Source organism: Crocodylus siamensis, chromosome 12 (genome assembly GCF_052110815.1).
Source record: "Crocodylus siamensis isolate JL-2025a chromosome 12, ASM5211081v1, whole genome shotgun sequence".
Lineage (NCBI taxonomy): Eukaryota > Metazoa > Chordata > Crocodylia > Crocodylidae > Crocodylus > Crocodylus siamensis.
In genome coordinates, this window is record NC_143406.1 from 13,612,562 (window position 1) to 13,624,680 (window position 12,119).

Consider the following 12,119-nt stretch of genomic DNA (forward strand, 5'->3'; position numbering starts at 1 on the left):
AGGGAGAACACATTTTTTGCGGGGGGGAGGTATGTATATTTTTTTAGGAAGTTACCACGTGAATTGCTTTTCCTTCCTCAGTCTTACATGCATTTTGTTTTTTCTGTGACTCTTTACAAGCCTTAAGTAAATTATTGTCTGTTGCTTTTGTCTGGGCTCCCCCAGCAAATTAATATCGTAACGATCATGCTTTTTCCTAGTATCTTCCATTTAATATCTTGGAGCTCTTTGCAAACGAGCCTGAATCAATCCTGCTGTTGCTTTAGTGTCCATCAGCTAGCTGTGCAATATAAAAGCAGGCAGTATTGCCTTTACAAGTGGCAAAACAAGGGCACACAGTAATTCAGCCTCTAACCCACTTTGTGCCTTGGTTATCCTGTCTCCAAAATCGGAAGCCTGCAACACTTCCTGGCTCCTGGCCCAAGCTCACTCGCTTTCTCTTACAGTGCCACGTTTTGTCAGCATGTTTGCTGTTGTATGCCCTCTGAATTAGATGTACTTGGCATAGTCAGACAGGTGCCATGGAAGTGGGAGAGCAGGACCAGGATGAGCAGGCTCCTGGCCATTGAAGGCAGTGCTAGTTATTTTTTTTTCTGGACTGTTGCCAGAAATCCTGGTTCCTATTCCAGACCTGTTGCATTACTGGTTAACTTGGTTTGAATCAGGTCTCTTCTGGTTACTTCTTTCTCCTCTACCATGGCCCTGTACCTTTGAGCGCTTTGAATGGCATGCTCATAAAACACATGGACCTGGATACATGTTACTGCTTTACATATATCAGCAGGAGCAACATTCACTGTTTAAAACCTTGTCTACCCATCTAAGACACACAGCTGCGTGGGCTTCACTTAGGGTGCCTTGCAACTATTAAATAGTAAAATCCTAAAGAATAATGAAAGTATTGCATCTGGATATAACCCCTAGCCACAGGGCTCAGGACAGAAGGAGCAAGTTGCAGAAAGAACTGAGCAGTGGGACCCTGAAAACACTTTTCAAGGGGAAAATGCTTAGGGGCCATTTAAGAGAGGTAGGAAGTTCTGGCACGTAACAAAATTGCACTCTCAAAGGGCTGCCATACCACAGGCATAGTCAGGACGCTGGGATCAAACACGTAAGTTTGCAAGGTCTCATATTGACTGGGGCCCTGATTCTGCTTTGAGGCTGGGCTGCTGTACTCGCTCAGAGCTCCGTTGGCTTTGGTGAACTGCTGTGTCCTCTTGTGTGCTACGTAGTCAGTCAGGACGGAGTCTGAGAGGGACCCAGAGCAGAGACTAGAACACAGACACCCTGACTCCTGTCCCAGACCTGTTGGATCACTGGTTAACTTGTTTCACAGCAGTGCTCATCTGGTTACTTTAGTTAAGCTGAAAAACACTTAAGGACCAGATTTTCTGTGCGACTTGGTTTCCCCGTTAGTACGAAGAAGTTTACAAAAACCTCACCTGATGCCTTTGTCAGCCTTTCATCTAATGTGAACCTCAGGTTAGTGACTCCCCTTCTCTGTGCCTCAGTTTCCCTATTTATAACACAAGTACTTGAGGCTGCATATAAGTAAATAAGAATCTGCCCTGGATTGTTGCGAGGATAAATGTGCTGAAGTTTGTTTTACTAGCCGTGACATTTGGTCATCCAAACTCATTCATACTGCTCATTTCTGCAATACTGAACTCCGTGACTTCCTGTGACAGTGAATTCCATAAGTCAGCTTCCCCCTTCCCACCTTTGATAATTGAATGACTTTATTATTATTGATTGTCAAAGCACATCACAAACTTGGGAGCATGGGTCCCCTAGAAAGTTCAGACCCTAAGTCTCTTTATCAGTTCTGTGTTGCTATTGTTATCACTGGCCAACACACGGCTGTATGCCTTGATCTTTGTCATCGCTCACAGCAAGATATAACTCGCCAGGGTGTCTACAGAGTCCCCAGGCTTGTTGTCAGATGCAGTGGGACGGTAGGTTGTGCCACGCACTGGATGAGAGGGCTGTTTTGTTTGCAGCAGAAGGGCACCATGAGGTGGGAGGTTTCCTTTGGGCAAGAACGCTTTGATCCAATTTCCAGTTCTGGAAATATGAAACGAGTAGTTTTAAATAATGCCATCCTCCCCCCAGCACAATGCTGCCGAGTCCAAAGGATTGAACCACCACCCATTGATTAAAGCATTATGCCTTTCTCCCAGTGCTGGCCAGATGGTGCAGCAGGCATTAGCTTTCTACTCAGGACCTGCGGAGGCACACTTCTTTTGTCAACAGTTTAACACTGTGAATGGGGCGCTGTGTGGGAAATGCTCAGGATCCCGGATTCACACCATCTGATGTGAATGGTGAACCAGGCAAGCCGCCTTGCGTTGCCAGCACAAAACAACAGCCCTCGGGGGTTACAAACTCCAGCTTCTCTCCCTCCCTCTAACCAGTTTGAAAAACGCCAGAGCTATAGTACCACCCCCTCCTCCTCTTGAACACATCCTACTGATGAATCAAAGAAAAGCATCATTCCTTTCCCATTTGGTTTGATTGTGTTCTTCAGGGCTGAACACTTTATGATGAGTGGATATGATAACAGGGAGGGATTTGATAGCAGTCTTTAAATACAAAAAGAGAAGGGTGATCTGCTGTTTTGTGTGCTCACAGGGGACAGGACAAGAAGTAATGGGGTTAAATTGCAGCAAGGGAAATCTAGGCTGGATTAAGATGAACTTTCTATCAAGGTGGTTAAGCACTGAATGCATTCTCTGGAGAGGCTGGGGAGTTTCCATTTACTGAACATTTTCAAGTGCAGATTAGATACTGTAAATATTTTATTGAGATAGTTTAGACAGGGATGATTCTGCCTTGAGCAGGGGGTTAGATTAGATGACTTCCTGCCAGTCCTATTTTTCTATGATGCTACAATCTCTTTGAATTGTTATTCATGATAATCTCAGATTGATAAAACCTCTTATTTTAAGGATGCTATAGGGGACAATTCTGTATGGAAGTAAGTAGGCACTTTGTACAGATACACACAGGGTGACTGTATTTCTACTTTTGTGGGGAAAATTGGAGCAACAGGGTGATTAGAAGAGAATATGATTGTAGTTGCTGTGGTATGCTATACTATGCTATTCTATACTGCACTAACTTGAGCATCAGCAAAATCTCTTTGTGCATCAGCATGTGTTTGTATATATGTATAGTAAGATTACTAGGTGTAATTCCAGTACAGTCAAGGTAGTTGCCTTAGGGCTGAATTGCTTTTTCTGTATTACTCACATTTAGTTTATGCCATGTGCTATCTGTTTTCTTGTAATATTTAATTTTGATACATTGTAGGATCCAATATCCATGAAAAACAGAAACATATTGGGGCATCTATGATACTTGCCCTCATGTTAGAAAACCATGTGTACTGTCAGGAGTTCCTGTTTATATTGGCTAAAAAGTTAGGCACTTCTAAATTATTTTATTTTCTAATTAAGAGGAAAGCTTCAGTTTATTGAGCAGCCTATAAAGTATGCATGTGCTCCAAGATCAGCCATTATCACCACGCTGTATCAGAGGGAAGAGTTTGTATCTCTTGACTCAAGTACCGCTGCAGACCCAAAAGATGGTAGGGAAGGTTGTTCTGTGGTTGTTATAAGGTAGCATTTTTGTTTCCTCTTGTGAATGGAGTGATGAGTTGTTAGAAATAAATCACAAAACATAGTACCACCATGGAAATTTATTAGGCAATTCCAGTGTTTGTAAGTTAGCTAAATGCTGTAGCCTGATCATTCCCTTCTTCAGGATCATATCTAATTGCTGTGAAATACATGTCCAATCCTGAAAGATACACCAATGCTTGGCTTTTTAGCCATTTGTTCCAGTAAGTTCAGCTCTCTTACAGCTTTGCTCCACTGGAAAGTGTTTGAGAGTCTCCTGGTGAATATAGCTCAGCCTTCAAAACTGTGATTGGAGTCTCACAGGAGCAGAGAGGGGCTGGTCTGTCTAGTTATGCTCACTTTGTCATATTGATCATTAAAAGTGGCAGAGGTCTCAACTCCTCACGTAATTTTGAACATACTGCACACACAGAGTCTGAATTCCAAGTAGAAGCAGCTTTCACTGAGGCAAGGTGCATGGCAGTCGTATGGTTGTCTTTGAGAGCAGTCGGTTATTGTGGAAAACTGAATGGCCTAAATAATTGGTAGTGGGCCATGTCTCTGTCCACCTTGCTGTCACTGGATGGTGGATCTAGCCCAGTGATCGAATGACTAGGGCCAGTAAAACAAGGACTTCTTATTCCAGAAGCAGTTGTGCTTGATACTATTTGGCAGCCCTCTCAGCCGGCTGAGGTAGGGATGAGCTTTAGAGATGAACCAGGCCTAACAGCTCAATTGTGGGGCAGCCTGAAGGAGGCAGACTGGCAAATGCATTCCAGCATTACCTCTGGCAGCAGGATACCATCTCTGTGATTAAAAATAATGCTCACTCTCCAGGACTGTGCACCCAGTTTCAAGTTCACATCATTCACTAACTAATTGCTATCCTTTCTACACACCATCTTCCCTTTCAAGCTACATCTTGCTTTAAGGTACCTCAACTTATAAAATGTGCCATTATCATACGTGCATTTCTTAAGGAACAGTTACGATTCCTTTCTTTCTTTCTTTCTTTTTTGTACCTGACTTGGATGGCTTAAAATTGACCTGACAGTCCATCCGTGATCCACCTATTTAGTGTCAAAGAGCATAACGTTCCCAAGTTTTAAAAGGGTTTGGATAATACTGATCGATCAACGTGCTCCTTAGGAAAATAGCTCTCCAGATGGTCTATCGGGACAGGAATTGCTGGTAATCACAATGCAGAATCAAAGAGCGTCACTAATGTGGGCTGTTGTGAGGCACGCTTCCTTTGTGATCCCTTGAATGTCATAAATAGAGGAAGAAAGTGTGGGAAACTCCGAGAAACTCAAGCCCACACTCTGAGGTTAATAGGTCTTTGTCAGGAAAGTATCCCTGGGCTGTGGGATCAGCATAATAAACATCACCCTCCCAAGGGTAGGAGAGCTCTGCAAAAGGGGAGCGTCAGGTGGGAGGATCTGAAGAGCCTGTGTGGATTTGCTTATTATCACAAGTAATAATTAATAAATAGTTAGTAAGACCTGGGCTTTTCTAGGATCAAAGCAGGCACTCAGAATGAGATCTCAGCATTGGTAATAGCAACCTGCTAAGCTTGCTTGCAGATGCTTCTTGTTGAGGCTGAACCAAAGCCTGCGGTTAGAAATCATCAGAGCTCCAGCGACACCAGCCAGGGTCCTGGCTCACGCAAATAAATGGGAGTCTTTCCACTGCTTTGGGTTGGACTTTTACCTGAAGGCTGTGAGCCTGGTCCTTTCCATATTGGCCCCAGCTTTGTACAGCACCGGGCCTGGTTCTTATTTACATTAAGGCCCTACTAGAGTTTGTTTTGTTTCTATCTAGGGGGTATATTCAATAAGAATGCCTAGCTCTACTTATATGGTACTATGCCTCTCTCGATTTAGAGTGGGTACCTCTAATTTTTCTATCATCCTGGGCCATGGAAATTCAGCTTTTCAAATCAACTGCTATCCTGGAATCCCAGGGGAGATGGTCTCGTGCCATTGGTGCGTCACACAGTCAAGCGGGAACCCTCCTGTGCCCTCCTAAACATAAGACAGGGCTTAGTGGGAATTTTTTTTTGAAAAAAAAATGAAAATAACATTTCTGAGGCTTGTGTGTATGTTCATTTGGGATGTTAGAGAGTAAAAGAACACTATCCTCTGGTGCGGTATTGTGTGAGCAGGATGGCTCTGGGGGTCCCCAGATGCTACCCTGCTAGCTCCAAGGCAGTGAAATCAAACAGGCTTCATTCACCCTTAAGAAGGCTCCACCTGGTACCCACTGTCAGGAACAGGAATGATTGAGTTGGACATGCAATCCGTGTCCACATGTAGGAGTCACAGGCAGCCCACTGCCTCGGTGTTGCAGTTATTACCCAGGTCATGAGTCAGGGCTCTCAAGCCGTGGGAGGATATGCCTGCTTTGCTTTTTATATTAGGGTCAGAAGGAGAAGGAAGGGTTAAAGAGGGCACTTAAAATATATTTGATAGTGGTGATATTTCTACTAATAGGGCTGGGGTTAAGCACTTTAAAGCTTGCTGCTGTGTGGGAACACATCCATGACACAGCTGAGCCCAAGCTAGAGAGAGACCGGCTTGTGCAAAATAGTGCCAGCAATAAAAATGCTATGTAACAGTTGCATGGAACTCAGATCTTGGAGTGCTTTCCAAATGCTGGGACACTGCTGTGATATAGGTTTTACAGCATAGGAAACTGAAGCAGAGATGAGTGACATGACTTGCCCAAGGTCTCTCAGCAAATCAGTAGCAGAGTGACGAATCACGACCAGAAAGGTCTCTTGGTTCCTGGACCCAGGACTTCCAGGTTTGAATTTTGGACTTGCAGTTTGGCTTCTTCAGAGGAGAGTATTACATTTAAAAAAAGGAAATTGCAAATAAATTAATTTGGAAGAGAAAAAGCTGTGTGTGATCCTACCTACTGCCTGACCAGATATAGCAGATATGTAAATTTCTCTTTAAAAGAGAAAGGAAAAGCCTCATGTTACCTGTGAGGGCCCGAGTTTAGCAATGTAGGTTCTTTTCCACCTGAAAACTACATCTGTATTTTCATGCATGTCTGACCCCTTCCCTGTCCGTCTGCATTTCTTCTTCACTTTCAGGCCTTGAAATTTTACTGTAATTTTTGGTAGCTTTTGTATATCTTTCCAGATGAACAATCCCATCCCCTTTCCAACCATAGTCAATAGGGCTGCTTGAACAAGTAAAAACTGTGCACCAGAGTGAGGATTCCCGGGTGTTTTAAACAGTCACCACTCTTATGCAAGCACACCAACTAAACATTACATTTTAATAATTGCAGGCAAAAAAGGGCAAGGAATAAAATCATTTTATTGACATGTACAGTAAAGGAACCAAAGTCACTTTCAACATCCCACAGAAAGAAAACACAGCAACTTTATAAAAGCTTCTAATCTCTTTTAAATGTTCAGTGCATAACTGTACAGTACTTATTTCCCTTCCCCTACCCCACCCTCATAACTTAAGATACAAACCAGATACTTCCTTTACAAAAGGCATCAATTATCTCTCAAGTGAGATTCATACGCACTGGGCATGAAGAAAATTTTCTTTACAGTAATTTGTTATCATAATAACTTTCCATAAGAGATTATACTAGAATAGTACAGGAACTTCAGAAGCAACAGCATTTCTGAATCACATCTTTCACTCAAAAGGTAAAGACTTGCAATTCTTTATGATACAAAATACAGCCTCAAAAATACCCCTTCTAGAAGAAGGTTGCTGCCCAATACAGGGCCAGAGCAGCTCCTAAATACCCACAGAAAACAGTGAGAAGATTCCCATTGACTTCCCTGGGCATTGCATTAAGGGCTTTATCAAGCAAAACTCTGATGGAAGTCAGTGGGAGTTTTGCCCTGTAAAGCACCAAAGAACTTGGTCCTTTTTTAGCTTGGAGCTGCTCATAAAAACAGCAGTTTCACTGCAAGATACAGACACCATCCTTCACTATGAAGGAAAACTACTTTAGAGACCTTCATTCCTATTGACAGAAAAAAATACCCTCCCTCCCTCCTGGAAATCAGAGTTTCCTACTTGAAAGAGGAACCATTAAAGATCCCTCTAGTTTTGTAGCAAACAGTAAAAAGAAAGCGTCCATAAGTCAGTCTACCAGGGCCTCCAGATGGAAGGAGCAACAGCAATCTTCTGGGTAGGGTGCTTCCTGGGGATCAGGCAGGGCGACGGGGGTGGGCTCTGCATGGGGGGGGAGCAGAGATTGTCTGGGATCATTTGAGCTTTGCAGAAATGCTTGATCAGCTGGGCTTGAGCTTCCTTCCTAGGCTCATAGTAGGACAGGAAATGCAGTGCTTCTCTGAGGCAGCGAAGGTATCCGGTGTTAAAATCTTGCTCTGGGCTTTTCTGACTGAAAGCTGAAAAAGATGAGAGGAAAATGACAGGTCAGCAGCATGTCCCAGTGTGAGGCAGAGGGGACAGTATGTGGGAAGGGGTGGACTCAGGGGGCCTAATCCTGCATGTCCTTGCTCACATGGATTCATTGTCCTCTCAGGGAGTGAGGACCGGTGTGAGCAAGGGGGCAGTTCCTGTGGGAGCAGCCCCATGGAGGGTGTGATAAAATATGCTGGGTACCCACCTCGTGCCTGCACCTGGCTCTGCTGCTTCAGGTAGCTGACTGCCACTTCCAGGATGTCGGCTTTCTCCAGCTTGGAGTTGGGCTGAAGTCTCTGGAACTCCTTCTCCAGCAGGACTTTCAGCTGCTCGATGCTGCTGTTAATGCGATCCCGGCGCATTTTCTCCACCACCGGCTTCCTGAGCTGCAATTGGGGAGGAGCAGTTCATTATGGATATGCTAAGATTGGATTTATTTACATCATCTACCCTGATTCCTCCTGGAGCACGTAGCTGTCTGTCTGTCCCCTGTATTGCATCTGTCTATCCTTAGATCTTGTTATATAATTTTGGCTATGTAAGTGCACATGGTTGACACTGGAGTTTCAGATGCCTAATCAGTGCCATAGAATACAGCCCAACACACACTTTCTAGCCCTGTCCACTTAAAGTTGTTCCACTTACTTTATTCTTCTCTTTCGGCAGGAGTTTTTCTTCTATGTGGACCAAGAAACTGTTGCTCGGAGCCATTCTGATCCCTGTCAGTTATGGGCACTGATCTCTGGGTCAGGGGCTTCTGTACTGAGCACAAGCCTATGACTCTGGAAGCTACTGACTGCCTCTATTTATACCCCAGAGCAGCCAAGCAGATATGTGAGTCTCAGGGTTGTTGGTGTTTCCCACACTTGCTCAGCCAATCCGGGCACACGGTCGAACAATAGAGGAGGCATCTATTAGTGTATGGTACATTGACTGTAAATGCCCTGGAGAGAATAACCTTCTGCCCAAACCAACTGGTGGAGTGTGCAGCGTGGCACTGCAGGGCTGCAGGAGGATCTGGGAAAGCACTGACCCTCCAGCTGGTTGTCTGGGATCAATTGCATTCCAGAGTCACAGCATGTGCCAGTCACATTCATCCTGGGGAGGAAGGCACACGTTTTGGGGAAGGCGGGAAAAGGAGCAGGGCAGCCTGTGGGTTAAAATGAATGGCTCTGCTCCTGGGGAGGGTGCAGTTCACTTGGGGAAAGTGCTTGTTTGTAGAATCCTTGTGGTTTCCTTGTGAGATATGAAGAATAAAGCTAAGCATTAACAGCATTAAGTGACAGGCTTTTTGGTAAAGGGAGCTTTAAAGATGTCAAATGAGATTTTTTTTTGTGGGGAACGTAGTTCAGGACCCCATTCAGGTGTAAATGATGGCTTCAGGTTCTTCTGCATTCCAAACTCTAGTGTCTGAGCCTCTGTTGCATCCATCTGGTTCCATTCAGGCAAAGTGGGCATGCTTGCAAGCAGCGTTTTAACATACTTTCACTCTGTCCCAGTGGTCTTTTGGTCCCTTCTCCTCTTTAGGCTTCATGCAGGTTTTTTCAGGGGGTGGTAGTAATGGGCGCAAGATGTAGCACCAGACTTTGAAACATAAAGGTGTAAGCCTGGATGGGATTCAGACTACTAATGCCCTTCTCTGTATCTCAGCAGGGAGACTAATTATCTAAAACACCAAGAGCCCTTGGAAGGCTTGCTACAAATCTCCTAGGTCGTCTTTCTTTCTGATATTCCTACTTTCAGGTAGTCCCAGAATACTGTTTGGGAATACTGTCCTTTTCACAGTAGGTTGGTAAATCAGGCAAGCATTCTCTTGCAGAGGATGAGACCCTAGGCTAAGTATTGTGCACCTCTGCTACAGAGTCACTATAAATGGCCACTGGCAAATCACTTTGCCTCTGTTTTCTTGTCTGGAAAAAAGGGAACAATGATGTTTGCTGGTTTTTGTAAAGAGGTTGAGCCAGTGGATTAGAAATGTTTCTTTGAATTATTGAGTCAAAATCAGTGCAGGGGAACCAAACAGTTTTCTATTAAAAGTTAAGCAAATCTTTTTGAACTGCATGGGATAAAAATAGGTTGAGCTCATTTTTAGGACAAAGGCTCGAGTCAGTCCTGATTTTAGTTAGCTGGATTAGTTCATTCTTGGATGTAGTCTTGAAGGCAGGAATGAAAATAGCAGGACCCAGGCCTCCGCTGGAATAAACTGATATAGTGCTATTGATATGCATTAGATATGTGTGGAGGTAGGTTGTAAAAGGGACGTGTGGATGACATTTCAATAGACTGTGCTGATTTATGCCAGCTGAGAGTCTGTCCCATAGTCTGTGAAGTGGAGGACCCTTTGCTTTTGAACTGATGTATGTGAAACAGGGAGGAATGGCTAAGGAGCTGAGACAGTTTTTTCTGGTGGAGGGAATGCTGCCGTGTTTAGAGAAAGCCAGGGAATATTTCTTCTACTATGAACCCTGAAGCGGAGCCTGAATGTAATAGGCAGTTGTCAGGAAGGGAGGTCAGGGAAATAGCCAGCTTCATGGTTTTCATTGTATGGGTCTGAATGGGCTTAGTTCTTTGTTAAGGACAGATGTTGTCCTCAGAGTCCTTTATTCCCTGTGTTGTGGGAAAGCCAGGAGACAAGTCATCTCATGCACACTTTGAAGCAGCCAGAGGATTATAACATTAAATAAGACGCAGCCCAGTGACCAGCCCCGGCAGTGTTAGCTTTTGCCAGCCCTAATAAGATATTGCATTTTTCCTTGCCTCCTTTCACCACCGCATCCCATGTCTCTTGCAAGCGTGGGCTTGATGGTGGGGGAACGCGAAGCTTGGGGCTGGCAGGTAGTTGTTGTACCAGGCTGGTTAAAGACTCTTCAGTGTCAAAGAGCATCTTTTTCCCAACTTCTGAGTGGCAGCCCTGACCTTTCTTGCTGTATTCTAACTGCTAGCCAGATGGTCTTTTGGGAGTTGGATTCTTTCCCTTTAATTCATTCAGGTTCAAGCACCGTCACTAATGTTGCGAGTAGTTGCAAGGCACACTTCTATTGTCCCAACAAGAAATGTTATCAATAGAGGAAAAGTGTGGGAAACTTGGGGAAATTCAAACCCACACAGCCTGGTGCTAATAACTCCTTTGTGAAGCCTGCTCTTCTGCCACTGCGACCTGAACTCACATGGCTTTTCTGTGGGAGAAGCTGAAAAGCACATGGCTGGCCATGTGGGTAAGATCTCCTTGTTTACCCAGAGAAGGGGGCCATGCAGGGCAAGGGGCAAAGGGATGGCAGCTTGTACACAGGTCTTAGGAAAGTTGGGCTCAGTGCCCCAGTTCTGCTGTTGGTTCATGCAGGGACTTAGATTAGTTAGTTTGCCTCAGTTTGCTCATCTGTGAAATGGGCACAGTAATGCTTACTTTGTCCCTAGCTGTCTTGTATTCTGGGCTCTAGCCTGTGCCTCTGCATCTTCACTAATACTGGCATCTTAACTAGCTTGGTTAAAACTAACGGGGGTTTGCTTGCCTGCTCTGCAGTTACTTCTTTACCTAGCTGTATAGACTTGTTCTCACACTCCAAGTGTCCTAGCATGTAGAACTGTAAATTCAATCCCCTTTTTGTAACATTAGCCCTTATCCTCCCACGGTGGGGAAGTGGTGACCCAAACAGCTTGCTGTGTCAGGGGTTCCTAAATGAGGCCTGAAAAGTAAAAGCTCCTGTCCACTGTGTGTAATTATTAGGATTCCTTCAGTACTTGCTTCCTTCAATACTATGCTGGCATCGCCCCTTCAATACACTGCACTCCAGAGGTGGCTGCATTTCGGTGGAAGTCTGTCACATGCAGGGGAGGACCTTTAAAGGACTTTTGGACAAAAAACTGTATACAAAGGGTAGGTCTTGAAAAACTCCCCCTTCTGGGCCAGATTCTGCCACGCAGTGACTCACGTTAAATAGAACTTTACCCCGTCAGTAGGGTGATCATAATCATTTTAGGGAAACCTGGGATGGTGGGCATGTTCCCCCTTCCGCTGGCAACTGCATGGGGCTGCCACACGTAGCTCAGGCCTCAGCAGCCAGTGCAGTGGCAGGGCACAAAGCTGCTGGTGGGG

At 44.7% G+C, this 12,119-nt stretch overlaps 1 protein-coding gene across 1 annotated transcript; it reads right to left on the reverse strand.

Annotated features, from left to right (window-relative positions):
- Positions 1 to 6,182: 6,182 nt before the first annotated feature.
- Positions 6,183 to 9,587, reverse strand: LOC149854663 (transcription factor HES-5-like). The gene is made up of 3 exons (XM_090023781.1): positions 8,672 to 9,587; positions 8,232 to 8,412; positions 6,183 to 8,010 (listed from the first exon to the last, which is right to left on the reverse strand). Exons 1-3 carry the CDS (start codon positions 8,735 to 8,737, stop codon positions 7,748 to 7,750), a joined length of 510 nt encoding a protein of 169 aa, XP_089879907.1. The 5' UTR covers positions 8,738 to 9,587; the 3' UTR covers positions 6,183 to 7,747.
- Between the last annotated feature and the right edge of the window lie 2,532 nt (positions 9,588 to 12,119).